At 36.1% G+C, this 22,015-nt stretch overlaps 3 protein-coding genes across 6 annotated transcripts; 1 reads left to right on the plus strand and 2 right to left on the minus strand.

The window, feature by feature from the left end:
- The first annotated feature begins 1,466 nt into the window (after nucleotides 1-1,466).
- On the plus strand, nucleotides 1,467-11,417 carry LOC104246019 (probable CoA ligase CCL8). 4 transcript variants are annotated; one of them, XR_011406309.1, is made up of 18 exons: nucleotides 1,637-1,913; nucleotides 2,668-2,837; nucleotides 3,067-3,240; nucleotides 3,516-3,699; nucleotides 3,801-3,889; nucleotides 4,525-4,593; nucleotides 4,731-4,784; nucleotides 4,888-4,995; nucleotides 8,065-8,163; nucleotides 8,342-8,434; nucleotides 8,540-8,617; nucleotides 8,774-8,878; nucleotides 9,132-9,222; nucleotides 9,830-9,903; nucleotides 10,038-10,217; nucleotides 10,283-10,472; nucleotides 10,572-10,625; nucleotides 10,942-11,417. XR_011406309.1 is itself a non-coding variant. In XM_070171333.1 (17 exons), exons 2-17 carry the CDS (start codon nucleotides 2,688-2,690, stop codon nucleotides 10,987-10,989), a joined length of 1,650 nt encoding a protein of 549 aa, XP_070027434.1. In that variant the 5' UTR covers nucleotides 1,467-1,585; nucleotides 2,668-2,687; the 3' UTR covers nucleotides 10,990-11,417. The 4 variants fall into 4 exon arrangements, 2 of the variants coding, with proteins under 2 accessions (XP_070027434.1, XP_070027433.1); XR_011406308.1 differs by lacking the exon at nucleotides 10,283-10,472 and having other exon boundaries at nucleotides 10,942-11,059; nucleotides 11,172-11,417; XM_070171333.1 differs by lacking the exons at nucleotides 1,637-1,913; nucleotides 10,283-10,472 and adding an exon at nucleotides 1,467-1,585.
- Nucleotides 11,418-16,234: 4,817 nt separating this feature from the next.
- Nucleotides 16,235-18,133, minus strand: LOC104246021 (protein NRT1/ PTR FAMILY 1.2-like). Its single transcript, XM_070168646.1, has 2 exons — nucleotides 17,264-18,133; nucleotides 16,235-17,166 (listed from the first exon to the last, which is right to left on the minus strand). The coding sequence occupies exons 1-2, from the start codon at nucleotides 17,527-17,529 to the stop codon at nucleotides 16,296-16,298; spliced, it is 1,137 nt and encodes a 378-aa protein (XP_070024747.1). The 5' UTR covers nucleotides 17,530-18,133; the 3' UTR covers nucleotides 16,235-16,295.
- Nucleotides 17,593-18,020, minus strand: LOC138888548 (protein NRT1/ PTR FAMILY 1.2-like). Its single transcript, XM_070170428.1, has 2 exons — nucleotides 17,856-18,020; nucleotides 17,593-17,808 (listed from the first exon to the last, which is right to left on the minus strand). The coding sequence occupies exons 1-2, from the start codon at nucleotides 18,018-18,020 to the stop codon at nucleotides 17,593-17,595; spliced, it is 381 nt and encodes a 126-aa protein (XP_070026529.1).
- Nucleotides 18,134-22,015: the final 3,882 nt, after the last annotated feature.

Consider the following 22,015-nt stretch of genomic DNA (forward strand, 5'->3'; position numbering starts at 1 on the left):
AAAAGCTTAAATACAGAAAGCAGGAATTTTCTTAACTATTAAATACCTTCCAAAACTCAAACTACAAAGAAAAAGAGAGGTGTTATAGCGATACTTACGTCGTAGGGATCGTTCTAGTGTTATTGCTTCTTGATTTCGTGCCCGGGATGATAATCTTGTTGGAAGCTTGAAGGTGAGTTTAGGGGTGTTATTTGGTCGTGCTCTCTAGAAGAATAGAGAAGGAGACGACATGGAGATAAATTTTTATTTTGTTGAAAAGTCAAAAAGGTGATACTTGACACCCTATAATTGGCTCTTCTTCCAATGCTTATATCTTTTTATCCGAATATCATATGAGCGAACAGTTAAGAGCATTGGAAACCACATTCCAAGACCTTCAATTAGATATATAATATGTTCCAAAAGACCTTATATAACACACGAAATTTATTGCTCAAAAAGCTCCGTTACAAGGCATATCCTTAGTCGGTTTTTCCGCAACTTTAATATGATTTTTCCCAAACTTTATATTTCATATCCAAACATCATATATAGTCATATCATGACTTTAAGCTCATTTAAATCATGATTAACAGGTTTTATGTTCATTTTAACTAACTTAAGACTTCAGTAAACCTTTCTTATCCTTGTAGAAGAATTTCATCTTTTTTGAGCTTACATTAGATAATCCTATAATGATAGTGACGTTTGAAGTACGGGGTGTAATAACATGTACCCTTAGAAACATTTATCCCTTAATGTTAACTCTTAAAGGTTTGCAAAAAAAGGGGTGTAGCACTATTAAATCACTTTATATACTTTCAAAGAGGATCTCATTTTCGAGCTTATATCAATTGACTTACGACGTACTTTCACGCATAAAAATATGGGATGTAACAAGTATATTATACTGGAACTCCAGTATATTATGCTGGAGTATTTTCCGGATTTTGAATAGTGTTTTTGTTCAGATTTATCTTTACATGAAAAGTGACTAAATTTTTTATTACTTTTGAAACTGTGACTATTTTTGAATGACTATTTATAAATCTGACTATTTTTGAATTCGTCGCATTAAATTCAGCGGTTCGTGCCTTCTAATTGTGACGACCATTAATTATTCGAAGAATTACGTGGTGGTCGTCCCAGAGAAAAAAGGAAATGACAAAATATGTTGCCGAAAAGGGTAAATGGAAAAGAGATTAAGAAAATTAGCTCATAAATTTTGGTTATTTTTCTCAAAAAAATTAAAAATATTACTTGTTCATGAAAGTTTCTAAAAACTAGTTTAAAGCAATTTAGGTAATCTTTTGTTTCCTCCACTTATAAAACTTAATTTTTTTACAAATAAAATATTATGTAACTTTAACTTCCGGAAATTATTTTTCAAACCCAACTTTAAAATTTTCAATTTCAAGTTTCATCCGTTTACGCAAATTCGTATTTCTTAACAAAGTACTTGGTTGTCTTGTTCGGAGTTCAAATACCAATTAACGAGATCGGGCAGCAACCATATAACGGGCTAAAACTCCCGCTATGTTTTCTTCTACGTACAAAACATTTTGAGGTGTCTCCGATCAAAACCCTAAACCCGACACCGCCGGCGGTAAGGATTTTGGACTAATGGAGGAAACAGAAAATTTAGGGGGCCGCCACGTGCAGTAATGACAACCAAAACAGTTGGATGGCCATAAATTGATTACGTTTTTAGGTCGTTCCTTGTTGGGGTTGTTGCTTGTAGTAATAAAACAACTGATAAAACTTGCCAACTAAAAAAATGAGCTCATTTAAGTTACTCAACCACTTTCTCACCCTCAGGTCGTCTACACCTCTGTTTTACTCTCCATTTCGATTCACTTTGTCTCTTCGATATTGTTTTTCTTCTCATAAAAACCCTATTTTTTGCTCCTCCCAATCTCGGTTATTCTCTTCCGGTAAGTTATCGTTCTTGATCGAAGCTTGTCGATTTCAGTTCGTCTTTTCTGTGTTTGCTTCTGTGTGCGTATAGCTTATCTTACCCATGTATATGCTATCTCCCAATCAAAATGGAAATTCTTCAAGTCTAAGATTTGGTGATTGAAATTTATTGACATTTTTGGGGTTCGAAAATGGTTTAGGGACCAGAACCCTGAAATTTTCTGAAACTGGCGAAGTGGAATTCAATGAGATTGATTTTCTTGCCGTGTGGTATGGCATTGTTAATCAATTAAGCTTAGACTTTGCTCAAGCAATCTTGGGAACTGAGTTTTATTAGTATTAATTAGTAGTACGAAATGACTTAATTTTGCAAACTAGTAAATGAATCAGAAACACGGAAAGAAAAAAATAGTACGTATTGACCCCTTTCAAAATTTAATGTATTTGATTGGCTCTTTTACTCCCATGAAATTCTTTGAAGATAATGTATCTACTGTATAAGGTTAGACCTTTTTTATTTGCTTTTTTCTTTCTTCCTATTTGATCTCTGAAATGCCTTTGATGGCAAGTTGCATCTGGAACAATCTTCTGTATTCTTGGTGTACTTTTTGTATTGTTTGCTGATTATCACACGCAAAGGTACACTATTGATCCAGGATTACTTTGCGTGCTGCATATCTTTCCTGTTCTTTTGTGCTTCAAAAAGTTAGAGATGGCTGATACTGATATGATAATTTAGATAATTTTTGTTTGCCTACTTTCATATTACAGCTTCAAATATTAGTAGCTATATGGAGCTGGTGAAAGAAGTTGCCAGCAAGGGACCTGAGTCCCAGGAGAATATTGCAATACGAGCTGATGAGAAGAGCTATACTTACCTTCAACTGATATCATCTGCAAGGAGGATATCAAATTTGTTAAGCAACCTAGATCTTAAAATTGTGAGTTTTCACATAGTAACTCCAAAATAATTTAAAGCTGCATCTGTCTGCCTTTGGTTATGACATGAATGGAGAATGCTTTCTAGTTTGTTTTAATATTTGAATGTGAGCCTTTTGTGCCAAGACACTGTTTTTTCTCCTGTTTACATTGTTCTTCCAATTTCGTAGCCATCTAGATATTTGTCCTTTCCTGCATTGCCTTACTGTTCAAATGCTTCTACCTTTTTAGGGCAATGGCATAAAAAGAAATGTGGATCTTGATGGAGCAAGAGTAGGAATTGTAGCCAAACCCTGTGCTGAGTTTGTTGCTGGAATACTAGGGACTTGGCTACGTGGAGGTGTTGCAGTCCCTCTTGCGCTAAGCTACCCAGAAACCGAACTGCTACATGTGATGAATGACTCGGTTTGTCCATGAATTTTCTTTCTGTCATTGCTGCTCAGTTTTTCCATGACTCACGAGATATTTGACATGCATAGAAGATGATGCGTTACCCTTTCTCATACTTAACATAAATATTATAGCTTGCATTTGTCTTCTGGTTATTCTTCTAACCTCATACAATTAGGTCATCTACAATCAGGCTTTATATTTTCTTCCACTCCATGAACACAAGGTCCTGGCCACTTATTCTCTTGTTTCACGATTTACAAAAATCCATGTGCAAATTTGATCTGTAGGACATCTCGGTAATTCTGAGTACTGAAGACCACCAAGAACTTATGAACACAATTGCAGTTAAAACTGGTGCCTGTTTATCTCTTATTCCTCCTATTCCCGATGGCGATTTATCGACCAAGCATGACCCTCCAAAAGATGTGGTGTCTGATGGTCCTAGAAATTTGCCAGAAATGACAAACTGTGGTGAGATAAAGGAACTGTTATGTGTCTTTTGATAGGGTTGTTTATTTCTGCATTGAGATTGTTAGAGCTCATCAACAATCCTTTTTAATGTTACCTTGCAGGTGAGGATCCAGCTATGATCTTGTACACCAGTGGTACAACAGGGAAACCAAAAGGAGTAGTCCATACACACAAAGGAATTTTAGCTCAGGTTCTTGTCTGTTCTAGATTTAATGTTCTGTATTCTGGTCCTATTAGGAAGTTGTAATAAAGACGACTTTTAAGTTCTTTCTGCCTGGTTGTTTTTATTAACTTACCTGCTGGGAGTGATAACTTAGGTTGATACCTGATGATACTTTATGTTGGAAATGGTTTGACTATGGATATATTTAATATGCTTCATTCATCTGCTTCTCTGTTACATTTTGCTTTCATGTTCTGTTTGCAATTTGATATGCTATAAATTAAGGCCCAGTAGATGCCATGCCTACCAGAGAGCTTGGTCATGGCTGGTAAATTACACAATTTGCTTTGAATTTTCTTGATCTTCTGTAGTTAGAGAATTTCTATCTGATCTATCATTTCTTAGGATCAAATATTCTGATTATTCTTGTGTCAGTGCATCTATTGCTGAGATATGATAGTAAACACGTGTTACCACCTAGGATTAATTATGATGAAGAGTTTATGATCTCTCTGACTTGCATAACTAATTTTTTCTTTTCAACTGTCAGTAATTTGGGAGGTTGAAGGTTCTCTTGCTTGGAAGTTATTAGTTACTAGAAAGTCAACCTTACGGATTTCAGATTTCTGGAAGTTAATTATTTCTGTCTTTAACTGTTTCAGATTCAAATTTTAGCAGAGGCATGGGAGTACACGTCCAAGGACCAATTTCTGCACTGTTTGCCACTTCATCATATCCTCAGCTGCATTATTTTTTTCTCGGAGACGTTCTGTTGGTGTTTCATTCCTTTGCATTGTTATTTATCTAATGGGATATAAATAATGTGATGGAAAGTTTTATATTTCTCTGATCCTTAACTTGTACCTTACATGTGCATGGGCTCTTCAATGCATTACTTGCCCCTCTTTATGCTAGTTCCACGGTAATTAGTAAAAGAGAGTTCACAACATCAAACTTATTTCTCCAGCAGCATATGTGCCGTTTGGACAGGATTTTCATGCTACTGCATCTGCTTTTCTTTTAAGGTCGACTTTATGCCAAAATTCAGTGTGAGGGGGATTTGGCAGAAATGGCGTGAATCTTATCCTACAGATGGGACTAAAACTGATAATGCTATAACAGTGTTCACTGGAGTAAGTCGTTCTTTTACTCAATATAGTTTCGTTGAAAAAAAATAATGAAATTGTCACGCCCCAAACCGGGCCTGGACGTAACACGGCACTCGGTGCCTGACTACATGTGACCGAGCGAACCAACTAGCTGGCTGAATCAACATGTGATATCATAACATACTAAATGCGGAAGATAAACTAACACATGCTGATATACTAAAAGTCTGAATGATAAAAGTCGAAGTGTGGAAACACTCATACAATTTTGAAACATATTTGTAGTCAACATAGCTTAATATGAAAAGCCTGTGACTCTGTCTAATTGATACTCTAGTCTATGAACCTCTAAAGAAGTACTGAAAACACTGACCGTCTAAAAATAATGAAGGCTGTAAGGTAATGATAATGCCCCGAAAGAACTGGGATTACTAAATAGCTGGTACGAGACTCCTAGCGCTCGGAATCATCAACCTGTAAATCATTACCTACATTGTGAGATGCAGTCCCCGGGCAAAAGGGATGTCAGTACATTTGAATTGTACTGGTATGTAAAGCAACTGAAAGAATTATAAATGCTGAAACTGAAACTAAGCTGATAACTGAGAATTTATAATTGATAACTGAAATGATAACTATTGAAACTGAAACTGAAATGATAACTGATAACTGGTAATTGAACTGATAACTGATAACTGGTAACTGATATGATATGATAACTGATAACTGAACGGTAACTAATAATTGAACTGAAAGGAAGTAAGGATATGAATACTCCCTCTTCTGAATGATGAACAACCTGTTTATCTGAATATTAAACATCAGCCTCAGGCCCAATATATATATGTGCACAAACTGCGGCCTCAGGCCCAAGTATACGTATACATAACTGCGACCTCAAGTCCAAAGATGCATAAAGCATAAACTGCGGCCTCAGGCCCAACGATGCATAAAGCATTAACTGTGGCCTCAGGCCCAACGATGCATAAAGCATTAACTGCGGCCTCAGGCCCAAAGATGCATAAAACATTAACTGCGGCCTCAGGCCCAAATACAGGTGTTCGACATTCAGGGATTTAAAATTAGGAATTGAGAATCATACTACAATACATAATAGTAAAATACTGAATCACGCTGAGTTACATGATACTGGAATACTGGATCACACTGAGTTACATAATACTGGAGTACTGAATCATACTGATTTACATAATACTGGAATACTGAATAGGACTAGAATGAGACATGTATTCTTGAACTGATTATGAAACTTCAACTTCAACTGTTTATGACATGCTGAGTAAGCTATACTGAGACTTAGGGACATCAAACCCAAGTCTATATTGAATACAAACTGAGCTCACAATGTTCAGAATGAAAGTCATGAGCGAGTTATGAAGCTAGAGAATAGAAGTTCTGCAACTGTTCAAGGAACCAGGCTTAATTATATTTCTGAGGCAATTAGTAATGTCATAAAAGAAACGTAGTGTAGGGAGGATCATTAAAATTCCCAAACATAGAGAGTTAGCCTCACATACCTGAATTTCAACCCTTAGTGATACTACAATGATCCACAATACTAAGAAACTTCAATCTACAATAGCAACATCCAATGGAACCAATATTAGTAACAAATTCCATAACTTAAGCCATTTAGGCATATTATCAAACACCTTGTAGGCGTAAATCTCTACATCTCATCACCATATAATTAGTTCATCCAACTACCACCATTCATCAACAATTTATCCCATCATCATGATTAACCAATTTATAACTTCTAACATCACATATATGACCATCCATCCACACCCAACCAACAAATCCTATCAAATAATCACCTTTTTATCTCTACAATAATTATGTATTTATATTGGGAACTTATGGCTTCCAATCACCACACCAAGAGTTCCAATACTTAACTCATACTCATATTCCCATAATATATCCATATATGTAAGTCTAAGGGTGTAGGATTTACCTTTTGGATAAAATCTTGCAAAACCCTCCTCTGAGTTTTTGAAGGAATTTCTTGAAGATCTATGTGTTTTATGAGAAGATTTCATCAATACTAGTGTAGGAATGATGAAATTTCACACCAAGTTAATGGAGATTGCTTACCTTGAAGATGAGGGGAGTTGAAGGTCTTGAGAGGGTGAAGGAAGACCCCAAAGTTCGGCCAAGATAAATGGGTAAAAATGAACCCCGAATTGAGTATATAGTGTTTCGGGCACCACAGGTGGCGCTGATTCCAGTATCTCAAAAATTCCCGGCGCCACGGCTAGCGCCCGGCGCTACCCAGGACGCTGGCGATGGAAGGTACACGAAAATGGGCATAACTTTCTGTATACACCTCCAAATGACGAACGGTTTGATGCGTTGGAAACTAGATTCAAAGAGCTTTAATTTGATAGGTTGTGCATCACACAACTCCTAATATACATGTAGATATGCTCGTCCAAAGTGAGGTCTTGTGCGTACTCATTTGGAATTTTTAGTCTATCATGTAATTTCCAACTTGGCTTAGACTTAGGCCTCTTCTTGGACCCCAAATCACTTATGATTTGCCTAGTACACTTATTATCATAACCAATTGATAACCATCACATGAATACTCATTTAATGCATCCACAACTAATTCAAATTTACGGGGTGTTCCAGAAATATGGTTGCCACGAGTTGGCATGTTACTTATCTGGTACATTGTTTATACATGAGCTTTCGTTCTTAAGCTTGCCAGGGAAGATCATTCACTAACCGATCTCCTTAGTTGCTTGCCATGTGCTTGAACCCGAATAGAATGCCATCGTCTCCTTTTCCTCCTTCCTCGATGTGGAGACTTTTACAATAAAACCTCTATGTAATGTCAGAGCTCCAACGTGTTCATGATTTTGTGGTCATAGCTTGGAGCCTAGGATACATTTTATATACTCGGCCAGGATTCACTAACATCATGGTGTCTACTAACAGCTTTCATTTTTCACAACCACCTTCCCTCCCCCTCCGGCACGCACGCCAAACCCCCTTTCATGATATGTAATTTAGGTTGTTTGTTTTTGTTTTACTTTATTCTAAAATTCTCTCATCAAATAGGTTCCTACTATGTATACACGATTAATACAAGGTTATGAAGCGATGGAGCCAGAACTGAAAGCAGCCTCTGCTTCAGCAGCAAGGCACTTGCGTCTTATGGTAAGAAACTCGGTTCCCCTAGGCTGTTAAGTATTTGGATAGACCATACAAAATAGAATTAGGACCCTAACGTGTATGATGACTAGAATTGCCCTTTGTTATTTATTGAAATTTCAGAATGTAATTCTACTGTATTCCAATTCTTGGAAATGACTGAATAATTGGTTTGTGTTTCCAGATGTGTGGCTCCTCTGCACTTCCTTTGCCCGTCATGCAGCAATGGGAAACAATTACAGGTCATCGGCTATTAGAACGTTATGGCATGACAGAGGTATTTGTTTTCTTCATAGCAACTTAATTTGATCTGTAGGCGGCTCACTACTTTATTGCTCGTTAATTCATTTCCATTTTTCGGTGAACGGCCAATTTTGTCTAGTTTGTGATGGCAATATCTAATCCAATTAAAGGCAAACGCAAAGGAGGTACTGTTGGCAAGCCATTTTCAGGTGTTCAGGTTGGTGAATTCTTTCTTTTATGGTATTCAACATCTAACATATTGCTTCACCAAAGTTCATATACATTCTGTGAATGGTGTTATCCAACTTCTTATTGTTGTAACTGCTGTGGTTAATTAACTTCAAATATTCTGTCATTTACTGGTTTCTGATAGGCCAAGATCCTTTTGGATGATGAGAGTGGTAGTGATAAAACAGGAGTAGGGGAGCTTTGCATTAAGAGCCCTTCATTGTTCAAAGAATATTGGAGGCTACCTGAGGTAATCACCATACATTCGGCAGTACCATCCCCAACCATTTCTTGTTTTGGTATTCTTGTCTGCACCCCCCCCCCCCCCCCCCCTGTGTGTTTGGAAGGGGGGGGGGGGTATTTTGTTGCCCTCTTGGAGCTTGTCAAGCACATATTTTATGTTGGCATGCGAGGCAAAAAAGCCTTTTTTCTTAAGAAATTGATGACCTCTAACATCATTTTTTGGTCTTTGAAAATCTCTCACCCATCTGGTGAATTACTAGGTAACCAAGCAATCATTTACTGATGATGGGTTCTTCAAGACTGGAGATGCTGTTACAGTGGATGAAGAAGGATATTACATCATTTTGGGACGTAAGTTTATTAGATATTCTTCACATGGTATACTTGTTTGAATTGGATATTGGATAATTTTTCAATACCAATCGATATTCTGACTATCATCTGACATTATGATATCATCATTTAGATAAGGTTACGGCAGCTTTTGCGAAAGCGTATTCTTGCCTCTATCCCCTTCCGAATCTCTTACTGAGGATAATTCTTTCCATGACTGCTTTCTCAAAGCAGCTGAGCTTAAAATCTAACACCTAGTTTCTTTGATTTGGTAATATTAGTAATTGAAGATTGTCTCAAAGTGGAAAAGTATGCTTCCATGCACCTTTGTAGAATTACACTAGGTCTTTCAGAAATTACAATGCTCTGATAGTTTCTTCATTTTCTAATGCCAGTGAGGTCTTTCATAGAGTTATATCTTCAGAATATACAGCCGACTCTTCCATTAGAAATATCTTTGAAGATGATAGACTTTTTAGTAAAATGGAAAGCATTAAGCTATATAACAGTTTGGTGTTTATAAACCAGTTTATTTTCCAATCCATAAGGAGTCAAGATAATAATGTCTTTTGCTTATTGTACTGTATCTATTTGAGGAAAAAATGTTCATTGATTTCTTTTTCAGGGACCAATGCTGATATTATGAAGGTCGGTGGATACAAGTTATCAGCATTGGAAATTGAAGCAGTACTATTGGAGGTAGCCATTTGTCCATCTACAATGCCCTTTGAAATTCCCTTTCATTAGATTTTTTTCCTCGGAAACATCTGTCTGAAAAAAAGATTCTGACTGCCAACATATTTATTCGGAGTTAACACATTTCCTTTCCACAGCATCCAACTATATCAGAATGCTGTGTATTAGGATTACCTGACAAAGACTATGGTGAAGTGGTGTGTGCAATTGTTGTTCCTGACGCCGAGCTCAAAAGAAAGCAAGATGAGGAATTAAAACCTGCACTAAGCTTGCAAGAACTTTCAGATTGGGCAAAAGAGAGACTTGCCCCTTATAAGGTATTTCTCCTTGTTTTGTGAAGTACTATCGCCCTAAGCTTAAAAATTACTCTTCCATATTTTAGGTAAAGGAATTTAACGCAAAATCCTTATGCAAGAACTCGCTTTGTATCTTAGACACATGATTGCCCTTGTTTGGGAAGTGTTAGATAAATCAGAAAGAGAGGGACAATGATTGAAATTACATAGCCCAGGGATAAGGAATTTGTGCTCGTATTCTGTTGATATTGTTTTACTTTTACTTGGGATAAAAAGGTATTGTTTTGTGATTTGGTTCTTTTGCAAGATAATGTAATATACGTGTACCAAGATATGCCTACTAAACTAATTATTGCCATTCAACCTATGTTACAGATACCTAATCATCTGTACGTGTGGGACTCACTGCCTCGCAATGCTATGGGGAAGGTGAGTTGTTCCGAACCTTGCTAACCTCCAAACCTGATGCATGCACTTAACCAAAAAATGCATAGGAGATGTCTTTTTCATAAACTTTATCACTTACCCATAGTTAATAAATGGAGTATGTAATATTATCTCAATTTATCACTTAACTTTGGTAAATTAACATAATTCATGCACCGGATTTGCACAAGTTTTTTCCATTGAAAGAACATTGGTTCGCCATTATCTCTCTTATATTTGTGTGCATTCACAAGTTCCTACCTTTAAGAAACTCATTTCAGTTCTGTACTCTACTGTCCCCTTTTCTCCGTTATTGTAGGTAAACAAAAAGGAGCTGAAGAGAAAGCTGGCTGATGATCCGAAATGAGTTTAAAGGTCTGCTAATAGGTTAAGAATGGAATATATCAGAAGGCAAATAAATGTGCGCTAGGACGGAGGTAAATTATCAGTCAGCCGCAATCCGCATATCTTCTTCCTTTATTTATCACACTAGGGCGCCACAGAGGAAAGCTCAATTCTCATTCAAATGTTTTTTTTTTGGTTGTAAAGTGAATAGTCCATATACGAGAGAAGATTGGAGTACCGTTCTGCACGAAATTGTAGTCATAATATTGGAGAGTAACTCTCAGATGTTATGATTCTTCAATTAGGAAAGCGATACATGTATGTAGTGTAGAATTAGTCGATCCATGGACCTCGCCAATTTTCTCTGTTCTTTTTTCTTTTCTGGGACGTGTAGGCATACAATGATGACTTGTGAATCTGAATAGAATCCAAAATGTCTTATGGTTCTAATTGTTTTTCTTCGAGTAAGCTGTGGAAGTAACCTTGAAGCATTTGCACTTCATGTTTAGTTCTAACAAAAAAAATTTATTTTGTAATTTCTTATTGTTCTGCTAAGTCTTGTTTGAAGCCATATCCAGGGTATACGTGGTATATTTTTCAATTTCAGCTTCTCTCTTCAAAGGGGAGCCTTGGCGTAACTGGTAAAGTGGAGGTCACATGTTCGAGCCGTGAAAACAGCCTCTTGTAGCAATGCAGTATAAGGCTACGTACAATAGACTCTTGTGGTCCGGTCCTTCCCCGGACCCCGCGCATAGCGGGAGCTTAGTGCACCGGGCTGCCCTTCAGCTTCTCTCTTCAGTTGTGTCTTCTGTTTGTTGCTGAAAAGATGCAATGTGCTCCTCTTCGACAGGGACTTATGCAATAATACGTAAAAAGAAAAAGAACATATACAGTCGACCCCCTCAAAATTATTGGACTGAAGCAAAATTAATAGTCCTTGCGTCCAAGAAACAACAACTAGGAAAAACGACAGAGATCTCCGTATTTTCCTTTTTCTATTTTTTTTTTTCATTTCTCATTTGTCTTCACTTATCTTTAATATTAATATTCTTGTCCATTCGTTTTCTTCCGATCCTTTTCGTCTTTCCACCAACCCATTGAAACGTACTACTATGAAAGAGCGCTAATTGATGAGGTTCACTTTCTTTCCATCTTTTCGTGCAGTTCGTCTCATCTTTGTCTCTTCTATATATATATATATATATATATATAGCATGTTTCGCCAAACTCTTTTTTGGTTAAATGTGTTTTTTTTTCCTTAAAAGTTAAAGGCGTTTGATAAGTTTTTAGAAAGGGAAAAATACTTTTGAATAGAAGCAAAAACACTTATTGAGAAGTAGAAAGAAATAAGTAGTTTCTTCTCAAAAGTACTTTCGAGAAAATATTTTTTAAAAGTTTGACCAAACACTAATTGCTGCTCAAAAGAGCTTTTCAAATTAATTAGTCGAACACAAACTATTTCTCATCAAAAATGCTTTTTTAAAAAGAAATTTTGAAAAAAACACATCAAAATATGCTGATTTAGAAGCTGGGCCAAACATGCTATAAGTTTCAGTGTTTGCCTAAAATGGTTATCCTCATGGTTATCAATAGTACTAGTTTCTGGGCACGCACGTTGCGCGTGATTCCATATAAATAATTAATTTTTTTGGCATATTACAAAAAATTATTTTAAAATGTTTTTAGTTGCAAAATAAAAATTAAAAGGAAAAAATATATTTTTCATTTATTGAAAATGATCAACAATTCCTATTTCAGACCGTTATACTTTGAGAAAAAATAAGCATGAGTATTACAAACCTATATAATTTTAGAAATATAGAAATAATAATAGCTATAGGAACTTTTTAATATCATTTTCATAAGTGTCGTTTACAAATGAGTAAGGAAACCTTTTAAAAGATATCAAAATAATTGGTTGATGCTGGTATTCGAAAAAGAATAGAAAAAAAAACATAGAAATTACATACTGTAGTTTTGTGCTTGACTCTATCAAACCCAAAACGGATACCAATAAGTTTAGCATGTTTTATCCTTATTTATTACTCCATCCGTTCATTTAGTTGTCAAGTATTCTGAAAATAAATTTTTATTTTTGTTTGTCACTTTTCGCATATCAAGAGAAAAATAATTTATTTTTCTTGTTTTGTCCTTTAGCATTAATTACTCATTCCAATTTTTTTTCTTAAATTCATTAAGACTATGCACCAATTAATATGAGTATAATGATAAATTATGCACTTTATTTGTAGTATTTCTTAAGGGGTATGCAAAGTCAATAGTGGACAACTAAAAGTGAAAGATGAGAGTATTATTATTATTATTCTTTCAACTAATCTATTGTACCAACGCAACTCATTTTGATCTCTTCTTCCAACACTCATCTATTTTATCAACGAACTCCATGTAAAATTAGGACTATTCCTTTCTAATTCCTTTTGTGCTCTTTTATGTAAAGCGTCAATTATATGCAATAAAGCTTTTCTAAAGTTTCGAACACTTCATAGAGGTAAAAATTGCACGGGGCGCCTTATTTGGTCGCTCCCATTTAACCTATACCCATTTTTATAAATTTTTTTAACTTGTACCCACTTTTAAACAACTTCAGCTCCCTTTCTCCTCCTTCATTTTCTTTTTTCTTCTTCTACAATGATGACTTCAACATTGCTCTCTTTGATTAATGAAGCTAAAGCAAATATACTGAGGAAGCGAGTTTTCACCTATTTACATACGCAAAAACTTCAACATCCTTGGAACATATTTAAGAAGGCTATATTTATATATTATTAATAACATTGCAAGGTGCTAACTTTCTGCTGCGTGCTACAGATGAGATGACGACTTTAGACACAGTACATATGTGCAGCTATTGACAGAGATACAAAGATACTCACCCATGATCTAAGAGTTTTGAAATTGGATTTTGGATGTAACTTCGATTGCTCTGACTGAAAGGTTATTACAATGGTAACTTTGAACTCTAGGGAAAATGGACTGCAAAGATGATTATATCAGCAAATATACCCAGTGAAGTTTTCCAGTTACAACACAGAAACTTCAGCTCTCCCAGTTACAACACAAAAACTTCAGCTCTAGAGCTGAAGTTCGCCAGTTACAAAGCAAAAACTTCAGCTCTAAAGCTGAACTTCAGGCGCGGCTACTAGAATGTTGAAGTTTTGCGTGATTGCCTTTGCTACTTCAGCCCCGTGAACTGAAGTTATGCGAAAAAACGGGTATGTTTGCAATTTTTTTTGCAAAGCGGACACAAGTTAAAATGTGGCACAAAAAACGGGTATAGATGCAAATGCCCCTTCATAGAGAGCATTCTGGATATAACCATTAACCGCGGAGATATTAATCCACATCTAATTTTAGTTAATGCACTGAATTCACTTTAACTAAACCAACACAAGCAACCTGATATTCGCTTTTTTACTAAAATAGCGAAGCATTAAACAACCTCTAACTTGCTTATAACTAACCAGTAGTGAAATTTGGCAAGTAAAAGTTACTTGCACAAGAAAGTAAGAATCATAAAAGAAAAAAAAAAAGTACGTACATAAATTCAAATCTACTCTTCTTATTATGCTTTTGTATGTTTATTGAAGACTAGAAGTAATAGTGCGCGATTAGAAGGTGGTAATTTCCATCTAACATTACAAGTATTCGTCTACATATAAATAATTGTTGATTTGTTTTAAAAAATCTTCATTTTCATGCATCTAATGGTTATTTTAATTTGAAGAGGAATATATACACACACTAACTAATGATAAAATAAATAAAAATCATGCGAAAGAAAAAAAAAGTTAAAATTAGAGGGAAATAAAATATTATGGTGATGGAAATAACAAAAAACATAATAAACCCTTTAATTTAATATGGATGCATGTACATGAGACCCTAAACAACTGCATTTCTAGTAGCTTAAATCCAGTCTTTCACTCCATCAGAGGCTTTGGTTTTTATCACACATAATATCAATCAACTCCTTGAAAGATAGTGTAGTAAAAGCTACTAAACTTTGAGGAAAGATCATAGAAGGAAAAGAGAATAAGAAAAATTAACCTTCGACTTTTTTCTGGCATATACAACACAGACATCTAGTTTACTTCATATGCCGGCAACATCAGTTGCTTCTTAAACATTTTGAACTAAAGAAAAGTCACAAGAAATATCAAAAGACAAATCCGATTGGGAATTGCGATTTTTTGCATTATACACTTATAGTTATAGAGCAGTTGATATAAGCGAATCATCATAGATTTACTTCACACAACTCTAAAAAGGTAAAAACTCTAACTTCTATGATAACAACAATATATTTTTCAAAGTCTCTATCTATCTACAAATATCCTAAAATGTTCTTGTTCTTTGCTCATCTCTGGTGACATTTAAATATCTCAAAGTGTTCTCAGAATTCTAAGAGTCAACAAAACATAATGGTACCCAATACATCTGTCTTCAATGATCTAATTAAGTATTTAGCCGTTTTGTCTATTCTTTTGTTAATTGAGTTATTAAATGAATTATTGCTAGTTGTAAGAATTAAATCGAACAAACTCTAGTTATATCATACATTAATTGGTTAATAATGAATTTCTTTAGTAATTTAATTGTGAAACTGATAGCTTTCTTCAACGGGTGAGAAAACCATAAAGATGACTTGCTTTTGTTTTCAACAATAATTACTCTATCCATTACAATATGCAAGGCATCATTAGTAATTATTCATTACCATAGGAAAATTAATTCTCTTAAATACATCTTTGCTAGAACACCAAAGGTCTTGGTAAAAACTAAAAACTGACCATTCACGAGTTGCCTTTCTCTATGATTCTTAAAAGTACACTATTCATTATGAAATATATTTACTATTTTGTATATTATTATTATTATTATTATTATTATTATTAAAATAGTGATTCTTTGAAGGGCAAAAATATCGTTCAAACTTTTGATGGGCATTTTAGTAATTCAATCTTACCTAAAAGTCTTCATACTTATAGTATAGTATTAATTAATTATGATTATTTAAAAGGTGATATGGTTATGCGTTACACCAGAATTGAGGTTTAACCCATATGTTATCCAAGTGCTGTATAATTTGAGAAAACAAAATGAAATCAACTCAACCATCATATGTAGCAACCTTTCATACTTCAGTTGGTGATCAAACCCTTGCGCTTTCTGGATTTTTATTTTATTTTTTGTTATTTAGGTAAAGTTACATTATAACAGACTAAATATAGTAATATAAACGCATTTGGTAATATATGATTCTGTCTAAATACTATGTATACAATAAATAATACTCCAGTGACTAGCCTAATGCGAATTCAAGTCAGGTCTAGACACATTCTCCTGTGGCATCTCATCATCACTGCCCTCTAACATTCTCTTGGTGATATCAACGTCAACTGTTGGTCCATATGCCCAGCTACAAACCAAAAAATATACCAGATTAAAAGCTGTCATAATAGCTAGAAGCCAGTAGTAATTCTCATAATGACCCTTGTTGATATTGCTTGAAATCCAACTTTCTTTCCCTTCTCCTTTAGTAAGTTTATCCACAACGCTAAAGATCACGCTTGCCAACAGATTCGCCACGGCCGCTCCTAGTCCAAAAAGAGCAGATGCAAGACTTGACATATTCATTGGCAGCTCAGAGTAATAGAATTCTGTTTGGCCAATTGCACTGAATGCCTCAGCTATACCATTTAAACTATGTTGTATAATGAGCCACATTGCGGACATTGCTACCAATCCATTGGGGTTGTTCAACAGCCCAGAGATTAACATGGATATGCAAGAGATGAATATGCCAATTCCTATTCTTTCTATAGGTCTAAGCCTCACTTGTTTTCCTTGGATTTTAGATGCCAATGGAATGAGCACGCGGTCATAGATAAGAATCCAAATTGTTAATGCTATCATCATAAACATCCCGAATGAGCCAGCTGGAATTTCAATATCTTTAGTTAAATGTCTGTCCATAGACAGAGCTTGTAGAAAAGGGAATGAACTTTGGCTGAGGTTTATTGATATCATGATCCCCGTCGACCACAATGGCATGATTTTAATGAGCGCTTTTAGCTCCTCGACTTGGTCTATCGTGCAAAGTTTCCACGGGTTGACTGCAACTCCATTTGGCTTAACATCTTCAGGGCTCTTAATGATGCTAGCTTTGTTCAAGAACCTAGAAAAGAAAAAAAGATTTTCAGCAATCGAACTGAAAGAGAACGAAGTGACAAAGAACCGACATCCACAGTGTTAATCAAGAACATTGAACACACCTCAATTTCTCAGTAGGCACTCGAAGATTTGAACCATTCTTGCGATGGTAGCCCGAGTGCTGAGTAGGGTATGAGAGTTTCCTGTTCTTGTAGGTAACCACAATTACTTTCACTAAGCTGGTAAACAAGTTCGAGGTAACCTTTTTCTTGATGTAAAATGGAGAAGCAAGGAAGAAAAACACCGCGGAGAAGAACATGAGGAGTGCTGGAACTCCGAACCCTATTTTCCAGCCCATCTTATCTTGAAGGTAAACGAGACCTGTCATCGCGATCAGAACAGAGAGTATAGATGAAGCATAATACCAGGCAAAGAAACTCTCTAATACCCTTTAGTTGTTGGGATCATTTTTCTTGTCAAACTGGTTAGCACCAAAGGCTAAAGAACATGGTCTTATACCACCAGCACCAATTGACATGAGAAGGAATGCAAAGACTAAGAGCATGAATTGTGATGCTGTTGCAGATTTACAGGCCTGCCCTACTTGATCGCAAGGTGGAGGCCTTGCTTTTGGAATCATTGCTGTTAACCACAACACAGTAGTTCCCTGCAACAAAGAGGGTGTTAAGGTATTGAAGTTGGCAAGTTAATTACAAAGCCAAAGCCTTCTGAATATGATGAGCTTGTAAATGTAATCATATCAAAAACATCATATCTGGTAATAACATGGATCAACATGAGATATTGTTGTTTAGTGATGTAGGTATTAAGAAGCATGAGGGAAATGCAAGTGTTGTTGTGGTGGCAGTTGATGCCCATGGTTGTTGCTTCAAGCCTTTGGTTCTCGGATTCAATCCGTTGGGCACCCGATCATTGCTAAAGCTATTAAAATTTCACATATTAAAAACAATCTGTTTAAAAAATGGTGGGTGAATGGCTGCTGCTGTCATTGAAAAACTGAATAGGATTCCAATATATTGACCTAAAATGGCCCAAAGATGCTCTTAACATGATGTGATATGGTCCGTTTTCGACCAAGACTGCACGGTTTTCTCAGAAAGGCCTCACACCATTAATAGATTTCTACGCCTTATATGTAGGTGTTAAAATCAGTGGATTGTATCTGTGTAGTTAGTGAATTAAGATTGAGCGTTCATCAATGGAGGTCCGGATACAGAAGAACAGAGATGAGAGAAGAGACTTAGAGAAGAAGATGGAAATGAACGCTAAGCTTCTCATTCCACTTGCACATGCTTATATACAATTGTCACACCTCCTTTTTGCGCGCCCGCCCCGAAGGATAAATGCGCGAGGGGAGTTTTTCCAATTTAAGTGACAATATTCGAAATGAGATTATTTATTTAATTCAGAGTCGCCACTTGGGAAATGTTTGACTTTTGGTGTCCCAAGTCACCGGTTTATCTTGAATCCCAAATCGAGGAAATTTTCGACTTTTCCAAATGAAGTCTGCGAACCAGAAATTCTAAGTAAGGAATTCTGTTGACCCGAGGGAAGGTGTTAGGCACCCTCGAATCCCGTGGTTCTAGCACGGTCGCTTAAATTGTTATAATGGCTAAATATCTGATTTAAATACATGTTATGACTTACGTGCTTTTATTAAGTTTAAACCGCTTTTATCATTATCACTTATTTTTATAGAATTGCAACGTCGTGAAAATGCATCTCGAACCACGTCACAATCAATGCGCCCGTGATCGTCAACACATTTTGACTTCGTTGAGATTTGGATTTGGGTCACATCAATGTGCACCCGAATTTAAGAATATGATTTAATTAAGCCGCGCCTAAAGAGTCTAACGCGTTATTATTTTTTGAGAAGGCCATGAGATTCACTAAACGGCCTAGCCTGAATTCTAAATATTATGATTAGTTGTTGAGGGCCCCGCAATTTGCATTTTTTATTTAGCGAGGCTCGTCTCATTATTTTAGAAGAGGATATCCTAAAGTGACTACATTTCTATTATTTTGTTTCCAGAAATAGAAGAAAGAAAGATGTATGCTAATCGAAGTATATGCTTTGGCCTAAACCGGACTCCTATCAATTTCTGATTAATTACTTATAAAGTGAAAAGACGTCATACCTTACGAAAATGCTTTGGTTGAACAAAGAAATTACATATGAGATTGATGAAATGCAATACTTAATCCGACAACATCCTTAAGTCGAATCTAAATCAAATTGCTTAAACAGGATTAATAGAGTTCCTTATTAAAAGATGTTACTGATGATGTTCAAAACTAGTCCTATAAATTGCCTAAAGAAATCGAAACTGGATGATTCAAAACTGTATTATATTTGGCTAGATTTAACAGCCATTTGCCCCTACCTATTCAAACATGCTAAAAGAATGAGTTTAAGTTTAACAATTGTATAAATAGTGTCACATTCCATGGATCGTATTTACATCCTGTATGCTAACTAAACGAATCAAATACCGCAGTTTCAGATTAACATAAACTTTACTTAAGTACAAACTTACCAATGTATTCTCTATTAGCTATAAACTAAAATTTACACAACTTAACAACATTTATGAAGAGGCAGTCAGTAAATAACAGGTGATTGTAACTCCTTCAAATCTTTCTATTCATGCTTTTCAATGTTACAATCAGCTACACCAATGTCAGACTCGAGATGTGTACCTGGAAATACTGAAAATGCAAAGGAGAAGAGGAAGAAGACAGGGAAATCAGCAGCAACAAGAAACAGAATTAGCAATAGCAGCAGGACACAGAATAGCAGCAGCAACAGGAAACAGAATAGCAGCAGCAACAACTCACGAAACAATTGGAGTGGGATCAAGACCCCAACTATACCAAGTTCCCGAGTAAAACAACAACAACCAAGCAGACTCAGTTGGGATTTGAGAGGAATCAGTGTTGCACAAACAGGCCAAGATTTAGTGAAATCAAAACAGCAAATCAAAAATTGTAATTTCTAATTCTGCCTGTCTGTGTTATCAAAGAGAATTCTTTTCCAGTTTTCTGTCTTTCAGAACTTAGTTCTCTAAAATGTCCAGTTCCCTCTCTCTGATGGAAGTTCTTCCTTTTATAAGCCTAAGGTCTGCCCTTTAACAGCCTGTTCATCAATCAACCAAACACCCTCCCATGTGCTCTTTTTTTTTTTTTCCAGTTTCCACTCAAACTTTTAAGTATATAAACCCCCATGATATTCCCTGGCAGACTTACCTTTTAAGTGAGGATTAATATTTCTAAACTAAAGCAGGATATGGGCAGCAGAGTATAATCTGACAGCATATGCTGTCAAACTATTTTAAATGTAACAAAGGCCTTTATGCACATGTTGTGCACAAGTGCACATGCCCTCCAATTCTGATTGTAACTAAACAAAACCAATCCTTTTATATTTCTGATTCAGTTTAACAACTATAAGTAGCTAAATTCAATTCCTAACTGATTCATACTTTGATTCAAACAAAGTTGCAGCAGGCAACAGGTTCAATTGTTAACATTTGAACTACTGAAATTCATTGACGACATTTGTCGACTCGACTATATTAGTTATAACACATACAACCAAAATCAGACATTTAACAGTATAGGACACATGATTCGAATTGTATTGACTAAGCAGAATTGTACCCGAGGAATCAGTTAATCAGTTCAATTTTGAAATTCAACCAATTGCACAACAAATACATACATACACATTATCAGAACAAGTAGAAAGAAGAAACTCAATCAAACAACAAAGGTTCAGGCAAGGTGGACAGGACACAGTTGATAAAACTCAAAACACAGATTTCACGAAACATGAACAGCCTTTAGAACAATCACATGGACTAAAACAAATAAAGAAAAGAAAGCAAAACTCACTTTAAAATCCGAAAAATCAAAAGACCCTAGCTTGGACTCGAACAGACCTTTCTTAAGGCTGAACGGACTTTAATCGAAGTGTTTCTCAGATGAGAAACACTTCGATTAAGGTCCATTAGACCTTAATCTCTTCGGCTTGAACAAGACACGGACCATCGACGAGGAACCCTATGGTTCCAAAAATCAGATCTGGGATTCATGCTTCCCTGGTCAGATTCGGACCAAACCAAGCACGGTTTGGTCACGAGGGGGGTCTGGGGAGTGTCTGGTGTGAAACTGGGGTCAAACGGTGTAAGTCAGGTTCCGACTCGAATCTTCAAATGAAGATTCGAGAAGGTGGGAAGGGATTCGAGCTAGGTGGTTAACAGATCCAAGTTCAGGATGGCAAGGGGGTTCTATGGTGTTAAGGGGAAGGTCACCGGCGTTCATGCCGCCGGGTTTCTGGTGAAGGGAGATGGGGGCGGATAGGGTTTGAAGGGGAATGGTCTGTGAAGACGAAGGCCGGGGTATTGGATTAGGGGGGCAGGGTATGGTTGGAAGATTATATATGGGATGGGTGGGTTGATCTCGGCCGTTGGATGAGGCAAGATGGAAGGCCCAGATCTTTCATCTGATGGGGAAACGATGTCGTTTCATCCTAAAGGGGTTTGGGTCGGTCCGGGTGGAAACGGGTCGGGTTCCTCAGTGGGTTATGGGGAATTGATCTTGACCGTTGATCAATTTGAGATCAACGGCCCAGATCAGACTGGATTAACACGGTGTCGTTTGGACGCTCTGGGTGTTAGCTGGTGTGGACCGGGTTTCACAGGGGTTTTGGGCTGAGTTTGTTTGGGCCAATTTGTTTAAAATTGGCCCAAGTCCGAAAAGATTTTTTTTTTATTATTTTATTTTCTTCTTTATTTTAAAAACAAAACCTAAGTAAATCAAATTAAAATTAAATAAACACTTAATACAAT

This window comes from Nicotiana sylvestris, chromosome 3 (assembly GCF_000393655.2).
Source record: "Nicotiana sylvestris chromosome 3, ASM39365v2, whole genome shotgun sequence".
Classification (NCBI taxonomy): Eukaryota; Viridiplantae; Streptophyta; class Magnoliopsida; order Solanales; family Solanaceae; genus Nicotiana; species Nicotiana sylvestris.